The following is an 18,226-nucleotide window of genomic DNA, read 5'->3' on the forward strand; positions in this document are numbered from 1 at the left end:
ATATCCTTAGATGCTCTTAATAGTAGTAAAAAGGCCCTGTCAAAGAAATATGATCTTATCTAATATCCTTTTTGTTTAGTTTAGAATATTACCAACACAGAAATGATCTTCAAAGAAGATAAAAAGTATATATCTAGCACATCATATGTATTTCTAGAAATCTTCAGGCAAACCATGAAGAAGAGCTGACGTTGAAGAATTAATCACAAATCCTGATTTCAGACTCTCTTTGCTCTGTGAAAATGCCAACTGCTGACGTTTATGTAGAAGTTAGGGTTCGGGTGACTGTGGGGCAGCTCTGACCTTACACTGCCCAGAACCTGCTCACTTACTTCCACATCTGTGAATTCAAGTGTTTCTCTACCATGGAGTTTAGTGCGAATCGAAAACGATCCCATCTTCTATCAAACACATAGTACCCTCGTCCCATGAGGCGACTCCCGAATGAGCAAAACTGTGAGGAAAACAAAATTTTAATTTTGATTACAGGTTATTAAGCTAATATAAACCACACAGAGAAAAATAACATTTGCATAAAAACACACAGGGGTACCATTTTACTCAAAATAAAGAAGCAAATAGTACTGAAGCCAAAAATATTTCTGTGGTGCTGTAATTTGAGCTTGAGATACTCTGCAGAACCTCACGTTCTATCCCAACAATAGCTACATTCAATCTTCCTTGGGACCAGGGGCCACATTCTCGACTCCTGGGATTGGGCCAGCATTTTAGGTTAAAAAGCAAACAACCATCACAAGCAGCCAGGGAGACTTTTCAGAGCTCCATCTGTTCACCACATCATCCATCTTCTCAAAGAATTTGGGGCTCCCTGCCTCCCATCCTTGTAATGGGAAATGCTGGTTCTGGTGCCATGGGCCATACTTTCCTACAGATGTCACAGAGGTCACAGAGCCACTTCACTTCTGACCAGGCTAATGCCTTCCTTTCCTAGTCCAGACCTCAGCTGCTTGAATTGGCCCTTGCAGGCTGCCTGGGGCCACAGCATGCTTCCACGCTTTTGCTCCTACTGCCCTTCTGCCTCTCCTGCTCTCTTCTCTTTGACAGTCCCCCATTCAGTGCGCTAATCAAGATTCTCATTTCCAATAGGCTAATCTGATGGATCTTTCCCCTGCGAGCTCCCCTGGCATACCTATTATATATTCTATTGTACTTCACCTTGGAGTAACTACGTGGCTATTTCATTTTACATATATAATGCTTATGTACCTGATGGCTATTAGTGTATAAATAGCAGGGACTCCATTCTCTTCCTCCTCTGTATGAGAATCATAAAGGTTTGTGATAAAGAATTGATCTGGCTGGGTGTGGTGGCTCATGCCTGTAATCCCCGCGGCTCGGGAGGCTGAGGCTGGAGGATCTTGAGTTCAAAGCCAGCCTCAGCAAAACCAAGATGCTAAGTAATTCAGTGAGACCCTGTCTCTAAAAAAAAAAAAAATAGGGCTAGGGATGTGGCTCAGTGGTCCAGTGCCCTTGAGTTCAATCCTGGTACACCCCTGACCAAAAAAAAAAAAAAAAGGATTGGGGAGACAAAGCTCCTCCAAAATGTTTAAAGCAAACCATTGCATTTAAAATAGATGGTTGAAATATGGTCATTCAAATGTTTACAAACACCACTTGATCATAATGTTAGGACAACTGGAAAGCCAGAAGACAGAGTGGCCTCTGAGAAGGTGACATTAGGCTGGTCTAGAGCTCAAACAAGTTTGCAAATGACTCTGTGACTCAAATGCAGTTTTCCCTGCTCCTCAGCCCTGCAGCAGCTCCCTGGCCTCTGTCCCAGATATAGTGCTGATTGGCACCCACTCCACAAACCCGTCTGGCTCCAGCCTTTGGAACAGTTTTTAGGAGAAAATGTAAGACCTTCCCTTTGTTCTGTTTGTGCTTGTGTTTGGGGGATTTTGCATTAAAATATTAGTGCCTACCAAATCTGGTATCACTGATGAACACATTTTTTGTGTCCCTAAGTTCTTATTGGCCAAGCAGGAAAATATACCAAAGAATTTTCCAATGCAGAAGCTGGTCTCCAGCTGTTTGTAGGAGTTGTTCTAGGTCTAGACATCATTTTCTTCCTTTCTTTTTTAAAAAAATATTGTTTTTTAGTTGTAGTGGGACACAACACCTTTATTTATTTATTCATTTTTATGTGGTGCTGAGGATCGGGCCCAGAGCCTCACATGTGCTAGGCGAGAGCTCTAACGCTAAGCCCCAACTCTAGCCCCTAGACATCATTTCTTCCTTCATCCCAATTGCTAAGGACACATTAAGTGTTTATTACAAAAATGATTTAATGTATTAATTGGCCACGAGATTAGACAAACCAAAGAAACAGATCTGTGGCTTTTCCATTTAAATCAGCAAAACATTAATGGCACACAAATGTGCCATGTCCAGAGTTTAGCTAACCTACTACAGCAGCTTGTCCTGGGGACGAATACCTTGATGTCCTCCAGAGTCTGATCTTCTGGGAAAGCCCATCTCTCTTGCAGACTTGGGAGCTCTTGATCTTGGTTCCCCACCTATCTAATTCCACAGATAAAAGACAACACAGCTGCTGAGGCTCCCGTTCCTGATTGGCATACTGTGCCCTCAGTAGGAAGCCGATCTTCCCTGTGGTCACCGTAGGCCCTGCTGGCTGCCAACCTTGTCCACTGCATCTCCTCTCACCTGGACCTGTCTTCCTCTTGCTTAGAGCACCATGCCTTTGCTCTGATATCTGACAGGGAGCAGTAGCAGGGAAGGTGTGTCCTTCCCCAGAACCTTGGGACGAATCATGGCTGGTTTCATCTGAGGTCACTGAAATTCTTTCTTTCTCTGCCACTAGTATAGGGGTGAGCATGTGGCCTGTTTCGGGTAGATATATAAGGGGAAGTCTAAGGGCTTCATAGGAAGATTATTATTATTATTTATCATCATCATCATCATCATCATCATCATCATTTTTTGGTACTGGGGATTGAACTCTGGGACGCTTAACCACTCAGCAGCATCCCAACTCTTTTTTTTCTTTTTAATTTTTTTTTTAGTTGTAGATGGACACAATACCTTTATTTATTTATCTATCTTTATGTGGTGCTTAGGATAGAACTCAGGGCCTCACGCATGCTAGGCAAGTGTTCTACCACTGAGCCTCAGCCCATCCCCAGCCCTTTTTTAAAAACATTTAATTAAAAAAAAATTTTTTTAGTTGTAGATGGACACAATATCTTTATTTATTTATTTTTATGTGGTGCTGAGGATCGAACCCAATGCTTCACATGTGCGAGGCAAGTGCTCTACCACTGAGCTATAGCCCCAGTCCTTCCCCAGCTCTTTTAATATTTTGTTTAGAATTACAGGCTCTCTGAGTTGCTCAGTGCCTCATTAAATTGCCTAGGCTGGCTTTGAACTTGCAATCCTCCTGTCTTGGCCTGCCGAGTTGCTGGGATAATAGGCGAGTGCCACAACTCCTGGCCAAAGATTATTTTTAACTGAGAGAACACATCATCTTGGAAGGTCCATTTTCTGTGTATCCCTTTCCATTCTGTGCACAATGCCACTGAGTGAGGATGTGACCCTGGAGCCACAGTGGCTGCACTGAAACCATGCACAAAAGGCACTGATGGCTACAAAGGGTGCTTTTTAATTCCATGACATCGTGGAAGAGTTGAATCAAGCATAGAAGCACACAATTCTAGCTTTCTTGCTTTATGACATAATTAAATATCCTTCATGTGTATGCAGATGAGTTTTCTACTACTGGCAGGAAAAGGATTCCAAGTCGTTCCTAACTATTTCTGTACAGGGTCATGAGGCAATCTCAGGTTCTAGATGAGTGACAGGTAACCATCATCCCCGGAAGGACAAAGTGGATGTGGCCTTCATTCATCACACAGATAGGAGGGAGGAGGAACTCACTCTCTCATGGTGGAGGACTCATTTAACTTACTGGTCCCTGAGATCTAGACGTAGTCAAAGCCAATCCTGAACAGCTCAGACTGGCACCAGAGCAAACCACCGTGGTGTCCCATGTTCCAGGCCCCCTGCATTTGGCACCAGAGACTTCCCTTCTCATGTGCTCAGAAGGCAAATATATACCAGCCTCTAGTTGATGCCTTGATTTCCCACTTTGATTTCAATGACCTGAATTGTTAAAGTGAACTATTAAGGAATTGGAAAGAAAGTGCCCTGTTTGTTAATAAGCAATCATGCTGACACAAAAATACTTCCCCCATTCCTCAACTCCCCCCACCTCCATTCCTCTCTCAGTTCTTTTTTTTTTTTTAATACACCAGATTAATTCATATGCGGTACTGAGAATTGAACTCAGTGCCTCACACATGCTAGACAAGCACACTACCATTGAGCTACAACCCCAGCCCACCCTCTCTCTCAGTCTGGCACCATATGGTCACAATAATAACAGTATAACTTAGAACCAGTAGGGAGAACACCAACGAGGGCTGGTACCTGACACATGGCTAAGATGGATGGCTTCCAGAGCAGCCCTGCTAATGTTGGACATCAGACACTTCATTTTTAGATGGACAAGGCCAAAAGGTTAGCTCCTGAGTTCATTTACATAAATGTCATTTCTCAAACATTTTCACTTCCAGGTGGGTGGGCCATAAGTACCCAAGTATTTAAAGGATTATAATCAGGCAGGAGCCCTTTCCTTTCTTTCTGTGATGTTCAAGGGCATTTGTAATGCCATCACTTAACCTCAGGGTAAGCCTTTGGTAAAGCTCTGTGCTGACACCCTCTCCTTAAGAATTCGAGCCTCTGCCTTGATCATCAAAGTGCCTGAGTGAGGATGTGACCCTGGGGAAGCCACGTGGAAGGGAATAGGAGGAGGCCTACCGCAAGAGGTCTGGGATGGTGCACGGAGAACTGACAGTCCAACCTCTCAGATTCTTCGCCTCCGTCCATCTCCCCTTCATCACTGGACAGTCGGCTGGTGAGGTCACCTCCAACCGGGGGCAGAGGGGGCTCTGGCGCGTAGCCGCTGTGATTTGAAGACGCACTGCTACTTATGCTATTTGCAGATGATGGTCTACAGGCAAGAGTCGAGAACAAGCAGAATCAACTTTTCTGAGGTAACAAGAGCCATTCAGTCTCCTGGTGCCCAGAAAGCAGCCTGATTACTCTTGCTACCATGTCAGGGAGGACTGGTAGAAAGCAATTTTGCTGAAGGAAAAATGTTAAGGCTGAAGGGTTAAGCGACCAGCTCTCTATAGTAGGTCAGAGGAGTTAGGTTTTCCCCTGCCTGCTCTTGAGGGGCATGATCCAGGCAGGAGGGGAAGGCCCAAGGATGAGCAAAAAACTCAGAGAGTTAATTGAACCCAAACTATCTTCTATGAATTCACCCACCTGCATGTAAAGTGATTTGTACTCACCACATGGGTATTTCCCTTAGAAAGTGATCTTCCAACCAAGTGAACAAGATCAGACCAAACCACAAAATACCAGTAATGAAGAAACAGTCCCATGCATACTGTCCTTGCTATTCAACCACGACTTTCAGAAACCGTTATCACACTGGCATCATAAAAGCTGTTGTCCCAGTGATAGGCCACTCTTTCCTGACCCCAATGCCATGCCAGTGTCTTAGTCCTGAGCTGCGTGTAGTTTAAGAGCATCTTCTAAGAATGAGTGCTTCAGTCTGGTTTTTGACAAGCCACTTTCCTACCGCCTGGCATGGTTGGCTCCTCGTAGGTGTTGAGAGATTTTTCTCAATGAAGGAATGAATGAATTCCACGAATATAAGGAAATCTAACAGATGTCATCTCAATTATGACGAAGCTTATAGAAAAGCAATGTCACAATAACAGGCAGCATTATAGACTTCCTAAGCAGTGAAAAGCAAGACAAAACAAGGCATAAAGAAACAGACACATCCATATTAGTGAAAAGTTTGAAGAGAAATAGTTGTTAGTGGTCTTTACTACTCAACGTTTTTATCAGTTGATTGATGTGGGAGGAAAAAAGTTTTGGGGAAATCAGGTTTTTTTTTTTTTTAAAAAAAGGAAATGATTTTCTGATTTCTGCTTTGAAATCGCCTCGCCCCCATCACATGAAGTAGCATTTTTGATTTGTCACCCTTTTCTCTCATTTTCACCCTGTGTCCTTTGTTGCTTTGAAATCTCAGGTCTCAAATACCTGAATGCAATCAGATTCCAAAGCACGATCATTTAAAAATCACAATGGTGTAGAATGACCCAAATGTCCACCAATAGTTGAATGGATAAACCAAATGTGGTATATACCTGCAATGAAATATTATTCAAGCCTGAAAAACATGTGAAATGTTTTAAAGGTTATATTTATTTATTTATTTGTTGTTTTTAGATATACATGACAGTAGGGTGTCAAAATGACATATTATACATACATGATTGCAACCCATTACAATTCTGATCCCACTCTTGTGGATTAACATGATGTAAGGTTTCACTGGTTGTATATTCATTTTTTTTTCCCGGTGGACACAACATCTTTATTTTTATGTGGTGCTTAGGATCGAACCCAGCACCCTGCGCATGTAAGGCGAGCGTGCTACCGCTTGAGCCACATCCCCAGCCCTGGTTGTGTATTCATATATGAGCATGGGAAAGTTATGTCCGATTTATTTCAATGTCTGTCCTATTCCCATCCCCCCTCCTTTCCCCTTTGTCTAATCCAATGAGCTTCTGTTCTTTCCCTCCCACCCTCCCTTATTATGTGTTAGCATCCACGTATCAGAGAGACCATTCAACCTTTGGTTTTTAGGGACTGACTTATTTCACTTAGCACGATAATCTCCAGTTTCATCCATTTACTGGCAAATGCCATAATTTCATTCTTCTTTAAAAGAGCTGAGTAATATCCCAAATGTGTATATATATATACCTTTACCCATTCATCTGTTGAAGGGTACCTAGGATGGTTCCATAGCTTAGCTATTGTGAATTGAGCTGCTATAAACATCGATGTGGCTATGCCACTATAGTAGACTGATTTTAAGTTCTTCGGGTATAAACCTAGGAGTGAGACAAGTGGGTCAAATGTTTTTTGAGGCATCTCTATACTGCCTTCCAGATTGGTTGCACCAATTTGCAGTCCCACCAGTAATGTATGAATGAACCTTTACCCCACATCCTCACCAACATTTATTATTATTTGTATTCTCGATAATTGCCATTCTGACTGGAGAAAACATGTGAAATTCTGATACCTACTATGTTATGGCTGAACCTTGAAGGCAGCATGCTAAGTGAAATCACCAGCACCAAGGACAAACACTGTATGATTCCACTTACACGAGATAGAACAGTGGTTTTGAGATGCCAGAGGGAGGGAGGGATGGGGAGTAAGTGTTTAATGGGTAAGAGTTTCAACTGCAGTTGAGAGAACGTTCTGGAAATGGGTGTGACATGGCTGCATGTCACATATGCATATGTGTGTGACATGGCTGCATATGTTGAATATACTTAGTACAATTTAAAATGATAAAATGTCAAATTTTATGTTATATATATTTGCTACAAAACAAAACAAAGCCAAAAGTAGTTTTTCAGCATTATTATGAAAATTTCATAGGAATGACAATTTATCATTGACACTCACCTTCCCATAATTATAAAAACAAGGATGCCATTCATTCTGCATGCCAAAGGTCTACAGACCAAAGAACACATCTCCCCAGTCCTCCTTCGATGCCTACTCTTCTGGACTGGGAAGAGAAGCTGCACTATTACATGCCTACGGCTTAAGATCTCAATGTAAAACAATTTAGATGATTCTCAAACAGAAGGACAGAAAACATCACACATAATCCTGCTGCCCAAGATCAAGTGCTATTAGTTTTTTGATTTATGTCCTTCAGGACTACTCGACTTTTTTTTTTTTTTTTTGTACCAGGGATTGAACCCAGGGGCGCTTAATCACTGAGCCACATCCCCATCCCTTTTTATATTTTATTTTGAAACAGGGTCTTGCTAAGTTTCTTAGGGCCTCACTAAGTTACTGAGGCTGTTTTAGAACTTGGGATCCTCCTGCCTCAGCCTCCCAAGCTGCTGTGATTACCAGCATGCCCTACCATGCCTGACTCCTTGACTTTTTTATTTTAATGTTTTCCCAACTTTAATAAGGTGCAATACATTACACTTTACACAATAAACAAATAGCTACACATATTGAGGGTGTACAATGTGATGATGTGATATATGCATGTTTGTGAAATGGTTACTATAATTGATAGAGTTAACATATCCCTTACCTCCACTAATTACCATTTTTTCCCCTGGAACTGAGAATTAAACCCAGGGCTTTGTGCGTGCTAGATTCTATTGCCAAGCTGCACCCCTGGCCCTGCGTGTGTGTGGAAGTGGGAGTGGTATGGGGTTTGAACTCAGGGGTGCTTTTAAATTTTAAGATATGAGTGTTATCCCTATATTGCCCAGGCTCAAATTTATGATCCTCTTGTCTTAATCTTCTGAGTATCTAGGATTGTGGGTGTGTGCTACTGTGCTTGGTTCCATTTTTTCTTCCCATGGTGAGAAAGCTCAAGATCTACTTTCTCAGCAAATTTTAAGAATATAACGTACTATTGTTTACCGTAATTACCAGATTCCCCAGAACGTATTCATCTTATAACTGAAAGTTACTCGGATCTATCCATTTCCCCTCATCCCTCAGCCCCTGGAAACCTCTGTTTCTATGAGTTTGTTTCTTTTAGATTCTACACACAAGTGGAATCATACAGTATTTGTCTTTCTCCATCTGACTTATTTCACTAGCATAATGCCTACAAGGTTCATCCATGTTACTGAAAATGTCAGAATTTCTTTTCTTTTTTATGCCTAAATAATATTCCATGGTGTTATATGTACCCAAACTTCTTTATATTTTAATACATCAGCAGACACTTAGGTTACACTTCCATATCTTGGCTACAGTGACTAATCCTGCAACGAATGTGGAAGTGTTAATCAGGGCAGAAACATCATACACATTTATTTCTTGGTCCCTCCCCCAAAGCCAACTAAAATGACAGCAAAGGAGTAAAAAAGACATTATCCCTAAGGAACAAAGAGATCAGCAGGGATATGGTGGTAGTTATGGTGATGACTTCCCAATATCCATTTAGCCCCACACCAATAGCAATCTCTATAATCTTACTTACTAATGATTGGTTCAGAAAAGGTCATGAGAAATAAAATAACATTTATTTTTTGGGGTGGGGGATTTTGGAAAGACTTTTCCGACTTTTAAAAAGAAACACTAGGCTTTGGTGGAAGATGTTGATCACTGGAGAGGCTGTGCATGTGTGTGGGCAGGGGGCATAAGGGAAATCTCTGTTACTTTTGGGTCAGTTTTCCTGTGAACCTGAAGCTGCTCTAATATAAGGAATTAAAAAAAGAGAGAGAGAGAGAGAGAGAGAGAGAGAGAGAGAGAGAGAGAGAGAGAGAGATCCATAAGGAAGAGTGGTCCTGACTTCATCAGGACCTAAACAGGTGGAGAGATGACAGAGCTCAAGGCAGCTGGACTGACATGCAGGTCGTTTCTACCACTGCATACCACCAGGTACCTGGCTCCTGCCAGGACAGCTCCTCCCCACCTCGGTCAACTTTCTTTCTTTGTTTTTGGTATCTGGGATTGAACTCAGGGGCACTCCCACTGAGCCACATCCCCAGCCCTTTTTTGTATTTATTTAGAGACAGGGTCTCACTGAATTGCTTAGTGTTTCATTTTTGCTGAGGCTGGCTTTGAACTCGTGATCCTCCTGCCTCAGCCTCCCAAGCTGCTAGGATTACAAGTGTGCACCACGACGCCCAGCTTCAGTCAACTTTCTTTCTTTTTTTTTTTTTTTTTAAACATTTATTTTCCAATTGTTGTTGGACACAATACCTTCATTTCATTTATTTTTATGTGGTGCTGAGGATCAAACCCAGAGTCTCACACATGAGAGGCGAGTGTTCTACTGCTGAGCCACAACCCCCACCCTTCAGTCAACTTTCTAAAAGAAAACAAAGGTTTTCCAGAGAAAAGGAACTAGAGAACCTCTAGACATGGGGCCACCAGGCTCATCTGAGGACAGGAGTGGGACACAGGGCTGTGGGCGCTCCTTAGTCAGGGTGCCCAGGGTGCCTATCTCCAGACACCCTGCCAGGCATGGCTCCTCGTTTTGAGAAACTGAGTGTCCTGGAGACGAGGCTTAGATCTCACTGCTGTGAGCCCTCAGACAAAGGGCTCAAACAGTCCCACATACAGACTTCCACCAGCCTCTTCTAGACATGAATAGTCAGGGATTGCCCCACCTTCCTGGAGTAGACCAATATGAGACTGACCAGTCAAATGTCGAAGGTGCAAACACACAAGTGGAACAGGCCTGGAGGAGGCAAAGATAATGAGGGAAAGAGGAAAAACTGAAAACCTATCTTCACAGATACTCACATGGTATTTATTACCAGGCTGGAGGAGCAGCTCAGTGGTAGAGCGCTGCCTTAGCAACACAACAAAAGAATGGTATTACTTTGGAGAATTGATAGTGTCTTGTAAAATATCACAAGGAACCATCAGATTAAAAAAGAACCAGATAACAAAAAATGTTAAATGTATCATAAATGTATTATTGAACACACAATTTTGAAGGTGAAGTAAGAAAAATCTTTTAGAAAGTACAACCAGGACTTTTAAAGAGAATTAAAACATCAGGCTGGGTGAGGTGGCACACACCTGGAATCCTAGTGGCTTGGGAGGCTGAGGCAGGAGGATTGTGAGTTCAAAGCCAGCCTCAGCAAAAGTGAGGTGCTATGCAATTCAGTGAGACCCTATCTCTAAATAAAATACAAAAAAGGGCTGGAGATGTGGCTCAGTGGTTGAGTGCCCCTGAGTTTAATCCCCGGCACATCCCCCTGCCCTGCCAAAAAAACCAAAAACAGCAAAAGGTCCAACATTCAACTAAGAAGAGGTTAAGAAATTGAGGGGGAAAAAAAAAGCAGGGAGAAAAGTATCCAAGATGCAACACAGAAAACACCCCAGAGAGAATAGAACAGTAACTTGCTGACTGAATAGATCTACTGACTGAGTATTTAGTTCAGTGAATGAAAAGAGAGCTATATCAAGAGTGACCCCTGAGCCAGGCACAGTGGTGTATGCCTGTAATCCCAGTGGCTTGGGAGGCTGAGGCAGGAGGATCACAAGTTCAAAGCCAGCCTCAGCAATTTAGTGAGGCCCTAAGCAACTGTCTCTAAATAAAAAACAAGAAAGGGCTGGAGATGTGGCTCAGTGGTTAAGCACCCCTGGGTTAAGCATCCCTGAGGGAAAAAAACAAAAACAAAAGAACAAAGAAATCTCCCACAAACCCTGAGAACTTCTAGAGTCCCAGACTTCAGAGATTTAAACTGGTGACATGCAAAGAAATGGGCATCAGAGTAATAATGGACTTCATGATAAAAACTTGTGATGTTAGAAGTCAAAGGAAAAGTGTCCTGAAAATTCTGCAGAGAAATGATTTTTAATCAAGTTATTATGCAGATCATCAATACGTGTGTGGGTAGAACAAAAACATTCTCAGGTGTGTAAAGATTCTAAAAACTGATCTGTGCCATTCTTCGTAGAAAGACACTGTAGGAGCTACTCCATCAAAATCAAGGAGCAAACTAAGAAAGAGGGGTACAGCAGGACCTGGAAACATGCTCTGTCACAGACGGAGCGAAGAGCTATTCCAGGTGGGCAGGAGCCACTGCTTTTCCTTCTAAGTCAATACCATTTGATTTCTGAACTATGTGCCTATATTACTGTGATTAAAAAATGAAGTCTAATCAAGGAAAACATGGTTGAAACACTAGTAAGCTCCAGGTGCCAGATAAAAGAGGGGAGGAGACGAACAGAAGAGATTTCTGAGGAGTAAGTGAGCCCAGGAGCCATGTGCTCTTGTGTAGAATGGGCTCCGAGTGTGTGTGTGGGGGGACGGGATGGGGGATGAACTGTGGGAATAGTGCGCACACTGCCTAAAAGAGTTTGCTGGAACCAGCATGTCTCAGAAAACACAAGGCGTGGGCAGGAAGGGATGGGGACTGGGGCCACTAGTCACAAGAAAGTGTTCACAAAGTCACTGGAGGTTGTGACTTGCCACCCACTCTTTCCTCCTCGACACTGCATCACCCGGCCCCTCTCCACCTACCAGCTGAGACTAAAGACAAAGTCTGTGATGGTGGGTGCCTGTCCAGTGCCACTCAGAAACTCAGGGAAAGTCCCACCCCACCACTTTGAGGAACTATAGCATCCATCTGTCCCAGGGTTCTGGGGCAGAGAGTGGAAGGCAATGACCTTAATCGCATCCTTTCCCTGTGCCAGGCATGTTACATACATTTTCTCATCCCAGCCAGCTACACGCTGTCTCAGATGAAGAAATTACTGGCAAAATTCATAAGAAATGAGATGTTCTGTGCCTGTCTGCTTGATCGCAAAGTCCCCTAGATTGAGAAACGGACAGACCTAAACCAAGGAGAGAAAGGGCTTGTAGCAGTGTGGTAAGAACATGATTCTAAAGAACTGAGTTCTTTCACTCCAGGCTCATCTCTGCTCTTACTCGGGGACATGGGGCCTTCTGCCATGCTCGACGTTTCCCTTGGGAGTCTAAGAGTCATTAGGCTTTGCCATTTAACACTTCAGATTGTGTGAACATCCACAACATGGGGGATGGGCCCAGATCGTGCTGGCCCAGGCTTCCCAGCCTAACTCTTCTTCCTTCTTCCTGGGGGTTACAGCCTGGCTTGTCAGAGACCAGCTTGACCCTCTGCCCTCCTCTTCCTTTTCAACAGATCTCTGGTGAGTTTGGCTGAGCCAGTCATCTAATCATCCTTGGGCTCTTCAGGGCAAGTGATGTGTGTTTTCTTAGAGTTGGGGACAAAGAAACACAGCACATGTTTATGTGCTACAGTTGTTCTGGTGACAATTATCTTCCAAGGTTCGTAGGCTGGAAGCTTAGCTCCCAGTGAAGTGGTGTTGAGGGGATGGAACCTTTAAAAGGTGGGGCCTAAGAGACAATTAGATGCTGGGGGCACTGGCCTCAGTAGGCATGCACGCTGGTCTCTTGGAGTATGTTGGGTCTCTCAGGAATGGGTTAGTTCCTCTAAGAGTAAAGTTGTTATAAAAGAGACTGAGCCTGGCTTCTCCCTGATCTCTTGCTTCCTTGCTCTTATACGTTGCTTCTGCATATGGCAGTTTCCCTTTCTGCTTCTCTGCCATGTGTAATGCAGCTAGGGGGTCCCTCACCAGAGGCTAGGGCTAGGCCGTTTTGATTTCCCAATCACCAGAATCATAAGTGAATTAAACCCTTTTCCCTTATACATTCCCAGTGCTAGGTATTTTGTTATAGCAACACAGATGGACTACGTATGTCATTCAAGGGCCCTAAGATTGCAGGCAGAGGACCAGAAGACAGGCATATAAAATAAGGTAGCACCAGGGCCTTCATTTACTCACATTGCTTCCCTTTGGAATACCACTACCACTTACAGCTACCATTAATTGAGTAGTACATTATGTGCTTGGTACTTTTTCACTTAACTCTTATTAGCTCCATTTTATAGATGAACAATCTGGGGTTAGAGAGGCTAATAATCATGCTTAAGTTTATCTAGTTACCAAGCATGGAGGTGAGATTTTCACTTCAAATCCTGTTCCAACCCTTGTTATCTAACTCACAGTTTTCTAATTCTAGACCCAAGTTCCTTTTTTAGCAATCCCTGACAAGAATGGGATGCAGTTCAAGAATATGAGAACTAAAATATTTTCAAGGTTATTAAAAAGATAGGTAAGAAATAAATTCACACACGGTAGCATTTCCTATAAAGGGAATTCATAATTGGTAAGGATTATAATAATTCCATTCACATGTGATAGCTTTCTTTTTTTTTTTTTTTGCCAATCACAGATAGTGTAGATGAAATATGTTTCTTCTTCTCCTTTTTTTTTTCTTCCCCATGTGGTGCTGGGGATCAAACCTAGAACCTTGCACATACTAGGCAAGTCCTCTCTGAGTTACATCCTCAGCCTGAAATATATAGTGTATATGTATCATTAATATCGGTAAATAAACATCTTTGTAAGTTTAGTGTGATTACAACATTAATCTCTGATTATGCTTTTTCAATCTCTGATTGCACAAGATTCCAACCTAAAGTAAATGCAAAAAGGAACAGAACAATGAAGATCCTTAAGGCTCTACTGCCTGTTTTATTTTTTAATAACCACTCCTTTTTGACTCTGTTAACCCAGGCACCACTTCTGGGAGAAGTGCCTCCATGGCCAAAAACCAATGGAGAAATGTTTAATAAAAGGTTTTCATACTGGGTTCCCTTGGGGAATCTGAGGTGATGCCTTGGAGGGCTGGGGACAATGGTTCTAGGAATGTGTGTAATGAGAGGAGGACTAACTTGTCTTCAGGTAAGGCAAGGCTGCTTCTATATGGGGTACCATGGAAAGTTGTATTGAAATGAAAATATTCAATAGGCACAAAGAATTTGAAAGTTCCTAAACATAGTCCCTCCCCACCCCCACCTTATCAGTGGTTTCACTTTATAGCTCAGTTACCCATGGTCAACTGATATCCAAAACTGTTAAATGAAAAATTCCAGAAATAAACAAATTATAAGTTTTAAATTATATACAATCATGAGTAGTGTGATATAATATTACACCGTCCCACTCTGTCTCACCTGGGGCACGAATCATCTATTTGTCCAATGTATCCATGCTGTATACACTACCCGCCCATTAGTCAGTTAGCAGCTGTTTTGGTTATCAGATAAACTGTCACAGTATAGCAGTGTTTGTGTTCAAGTAACCATTATTTTATTTAGTCAGCAGCCCATAGTACAAGAGTAGCAATGCTGGCAATTCTGTTATGGTATATGTTATAATTGTTCTATTTTATTTTACTATCACCAATTTATAAGTTAAATTTTATCACAGGTATGTATGTATTGGAAAAAAATAGTATAGATAGGGTTTGATATTATCTGCAATTAAATATCCACTGGGCTCTTAGATATGGGGGACTACTGTATACAGAGACCTTTCCAAAGTTTGGAACAGATTATTTCTTCAACTCTAAAACAAGGTTAATATCCTTAATTAATACCCGGAATTACAGTGAGAAGTAGTTATAAAACAATCTTGCAAAGTGAGTGATGGCAATGACACAACAGCGGCTGTGACGATGGGGTGGCAATTCCACCTGACTGCTCCCTCCTGAATGCCTGAAGCTGCGCGTGGCCATAATGACAGAGGGCCTCTGCTGTCAGACTTGTACCAAAGTGCAAAGTGCATGAGGGTGAGAAGCTGGTAGATCAGGATCAACTGCCACCAAAGATTAATTTCTGCTTTAAAAATCAACTCCCTGCCCTTCCTTTCTAATGATGTTCTCTTAAAGCCTACTTGCTTATTGGACAATTACTCTCCGAGACACATTGCATGCATGAAAAAAACCATCAGATAAGGTCATTATCTCTAGTTCTCATTGAGTATTATTAATGTTTCCTTTTTATGTAAAGTGTGGATATTTGAGTCTTATCTCATTTCCTCAACTCTAAATTTTTGAAAAGCAGAGCCTAGGTTCATTTTTCTCCATGCCTCTGCCTGAGAGAGACTAACCTGGTACCTTGCTTATGGAGTTATAATTATTCAATAATAATATTTTAAAATAAATATTATATTCCCTTGCCCCATTACCTGGAAATTGGTGCACTACCCATCAAAACAGACATTTGTGGATTTTAAATTGTTTTAATCCACATGGGCTTTAGTTCTGTTTTCTGTTCAGGACAACCAAATAAAACCCCAAACAGGTGGCTCAGAAGAGCAGCTTTCTTGGCATGTTACTGGTCCAGGTTTTTATTTCTTGCTCTATAAAAACACTTACTGTCTGATAAAAGGGTTTGCTAGAAAGGCTGCTGCTGCTACATATGACAAAGATGATGATAATGACAGCAGTAAGATCTGTTGAACACTTTGTGGCAGGCACTGGGCTGAGCCCCTTATGCACATGATCTCATTTGAACTTAGAAGCGCCTTATGAGGTGCTATTATGATTTCCAATTGATGCATGATCAGACCACACACACGGCACACCCAGCCAGGTAAAATGCCTTGACTAAGGACTCAGGTCTTCTATCGCCAATGCAGGACTTACCTGGGAAGTACAGAGTTAGGTGGCCTGGATTTTGCAGGGGATGCAACTTTTGGTTCTGGCCCCGAACTCCCTGAAGATCCCAGCAGAGACTCCTGCCCTGGCCCAGGTGGATTTGGAAGTATTTCCCTTGTGGAAGTCAGGAGGTGCTCTTTAACTTCTTTCTCCCGGGACTTGGCTTTGTGTTCCGCCAGGAGGAGGTCAAATTGCTTTTTCCGGCCCGGGACTGCCCTCCGATGGCTTAGCGAGTGTGTCTAAGGAGAAGAGAGATGAGAAGCACAGCCTCTTTGATCAGCACATAAACCTGCTTCCCCAGGCCCTGCATTTCAGAAATAGCAATCATGGGAATTTAGAGGTGCTTGAAAAGTCAACTTCAAGGCAACAGCTCCTGCTCTGTGGCTGGGAAGAGGCAGAGACCACACGGACGCAACCATGCCCTACACTCCTGGTGCTAAGAAGCCAAAGCTTCCTCCAAAAACATGGCCTGAGATGACGAGCTTCAGCGCAGAACCCATGAAAACCTCTCTGATGAAAAGGCAACCGCGAGGGAATGCTAGAGTTAATCCAGGTGCAGGTGGGAGGCTCGAGTCGGCCCAGACAAACCGAGCCACCAAGCAGAGAGGGCCATAGCCTCGATCCCAAGAAGCACTAGCAGTTCAGAAGGAAATGTGGGGCTTTGGGCTACCCAATGGCGGCCGCCTTGGGTCCGCTGTTCCCCTGGCCACCCCGTGTGGCTGGATCAGGGGCGCGGCATCTCATCCTCCCCTTCAGGGCGCTGCCGCCGCCGCCGCCGCCGTTCCTGCATACATTAAAACGTAGCAGGCTTTAGAACCGCCTGTGAGTGCCTATAAATACAATTTACTGTCTGGCCTCCCAAGTAACAGGGGAAGCCTAGTTTTTTTTTTTTTTCCCTCTCCTTAAAAAGCCAGCCAGCTTGAGGCAGGCACTCTGCTACCATGGACGAGAAGAAAGCATTTCCCTTACAAAGAACAGCTGGAGGTCATGTCGAGGTTCCACACCCTGCCGTGTGCAGAGAGTGGCATGCAAACATTTCGACAAAGGCCCCAGCAAGAGCAGGAAGTATTTTTTATGGAAAGAGAAATACCTTGCAGGTGAGGGATCTTGTGCAAGGTTTCTTTGTCTCGGGATCCAATACTCCACAGTGTTTATTTGGGTCAAATTCTCTCTCTGGTTTAAGAAACAAACAAAAAATATAAGAAAAAAGGAGACTAAATAGGATTTGGCATTAAGACTACAGTTTTAAAAAATGCACATTTGCACCAACAAGTGAGACATTGTCAGGCAATCTGTTTTTCCTTCTTCTTCTTCTTTTTTTTCCCAACCGGCTGCTAAAATGCCTCAAGACCCACGTAGGGGAAAATGGCAGTCCCCTTTGATCGCAGAGTTTCCAAGCCCAGCACAGGGCACCAGGGTTAGGGTGGGAGAGGGCAACAGAAGAAAAGGAACTGTGCTGCTTGCAACACTTCATTTTATTTGAACGGTCCACACAGGTCCTTGGCACGTGGGGCATAGCGGCTGCAGAGCAGGGAGAGCCACCTGAGACTCAAGGGTCTCTTCTTCCTGGGCTGCTGCATACACCCCAGTACACACACCCCAGCCTCCACCCCTGCCTTCCTGCTAATTTAGCCATTTAAGTGGGAGATGGTTCCTTGACATGTCAGTGTGACCTGCCTCTCCCATACTTTACAAAGCACTCAGCAGGGGCTTTCCACACACCTGCACAGACCAACAAAGTCATTTACCTGATTCAGGAACATTCTAGATACAGGCAGGGGCAGGGAAAAGTCTGAGTGTGTGTTTTTGCGTGAGTGAACCTGTACTCTGTTCCTAGCCTTGGCCCTGAAGCCCTTCAGGAGAATAAGACAGGGCAGCTAGGGAGGAAGGGCCCCTGTGTGGGGAGATGTGGCTTTACCCGGGTCCTGGGTCTGAAGGGATGGTTGACAGCTCATGTGGAGGCTACTTCTAAGGAATCAGTTCTTTTTATGCCCATTGGGGATCCTTCCTCCCTTCTGGGATAACAAATATGTTCTC

The 18,226-nt window shown here is 43.3% G+C and overlaps 1 protein-coding gene across 15 annotated transcripts in view; it reads right to left on the minus strand.

The window, feature by feature from the left end:
• Atxn7l1 (ataxin 7 like 1) overlaps positions 1–18,226 on the minus strand; it is a 235,748-nt gene that overhangs the window by 14,051 nt on the left and 203,471 nt on the right. For all 15 annotated transcript variants that reach the window (XM_046464117.2, XM_046464116.2, XM_046464113.2 and 12 more), the window contains 4 exons: positions 17,280–17,362; positions 16,178–16,428; positions 4,858–5,050; positions 333–454 (listed from right to left, as the gene is read on the minus strand). In XM_046464117.2, the coding sequence (XP_046320073.1) occupies positions 333–454; positions 4,858–5,050; positions 16,178–16,428; positions 17,280–17,362 (649 nt within the window). The remainder of the gene's footprint in view (positions 1–332; positions 455–4,857; positions 5,051–16,177; positions 16,429–17,279; positions 17,363–18,226) is intronic.

Source organism: Marmota monax, unplaced genomic scaffold, assembly GCF_021218885.2.
Source record: "Marmota monax isolate L192 unplaced genomic scaffold, Marmota_monax_Labrador192_F-V1.1 WCK01_AAM20220418_F8-fsc00065, whole genome shotgun sequence".
NCBI classification, from domain to species: domain Eukaryota; kingdom Metazoa; phylum Chordata; class Mammalia; order Rodentia; family Sciuridae; genus Marmota; species Marmota monax.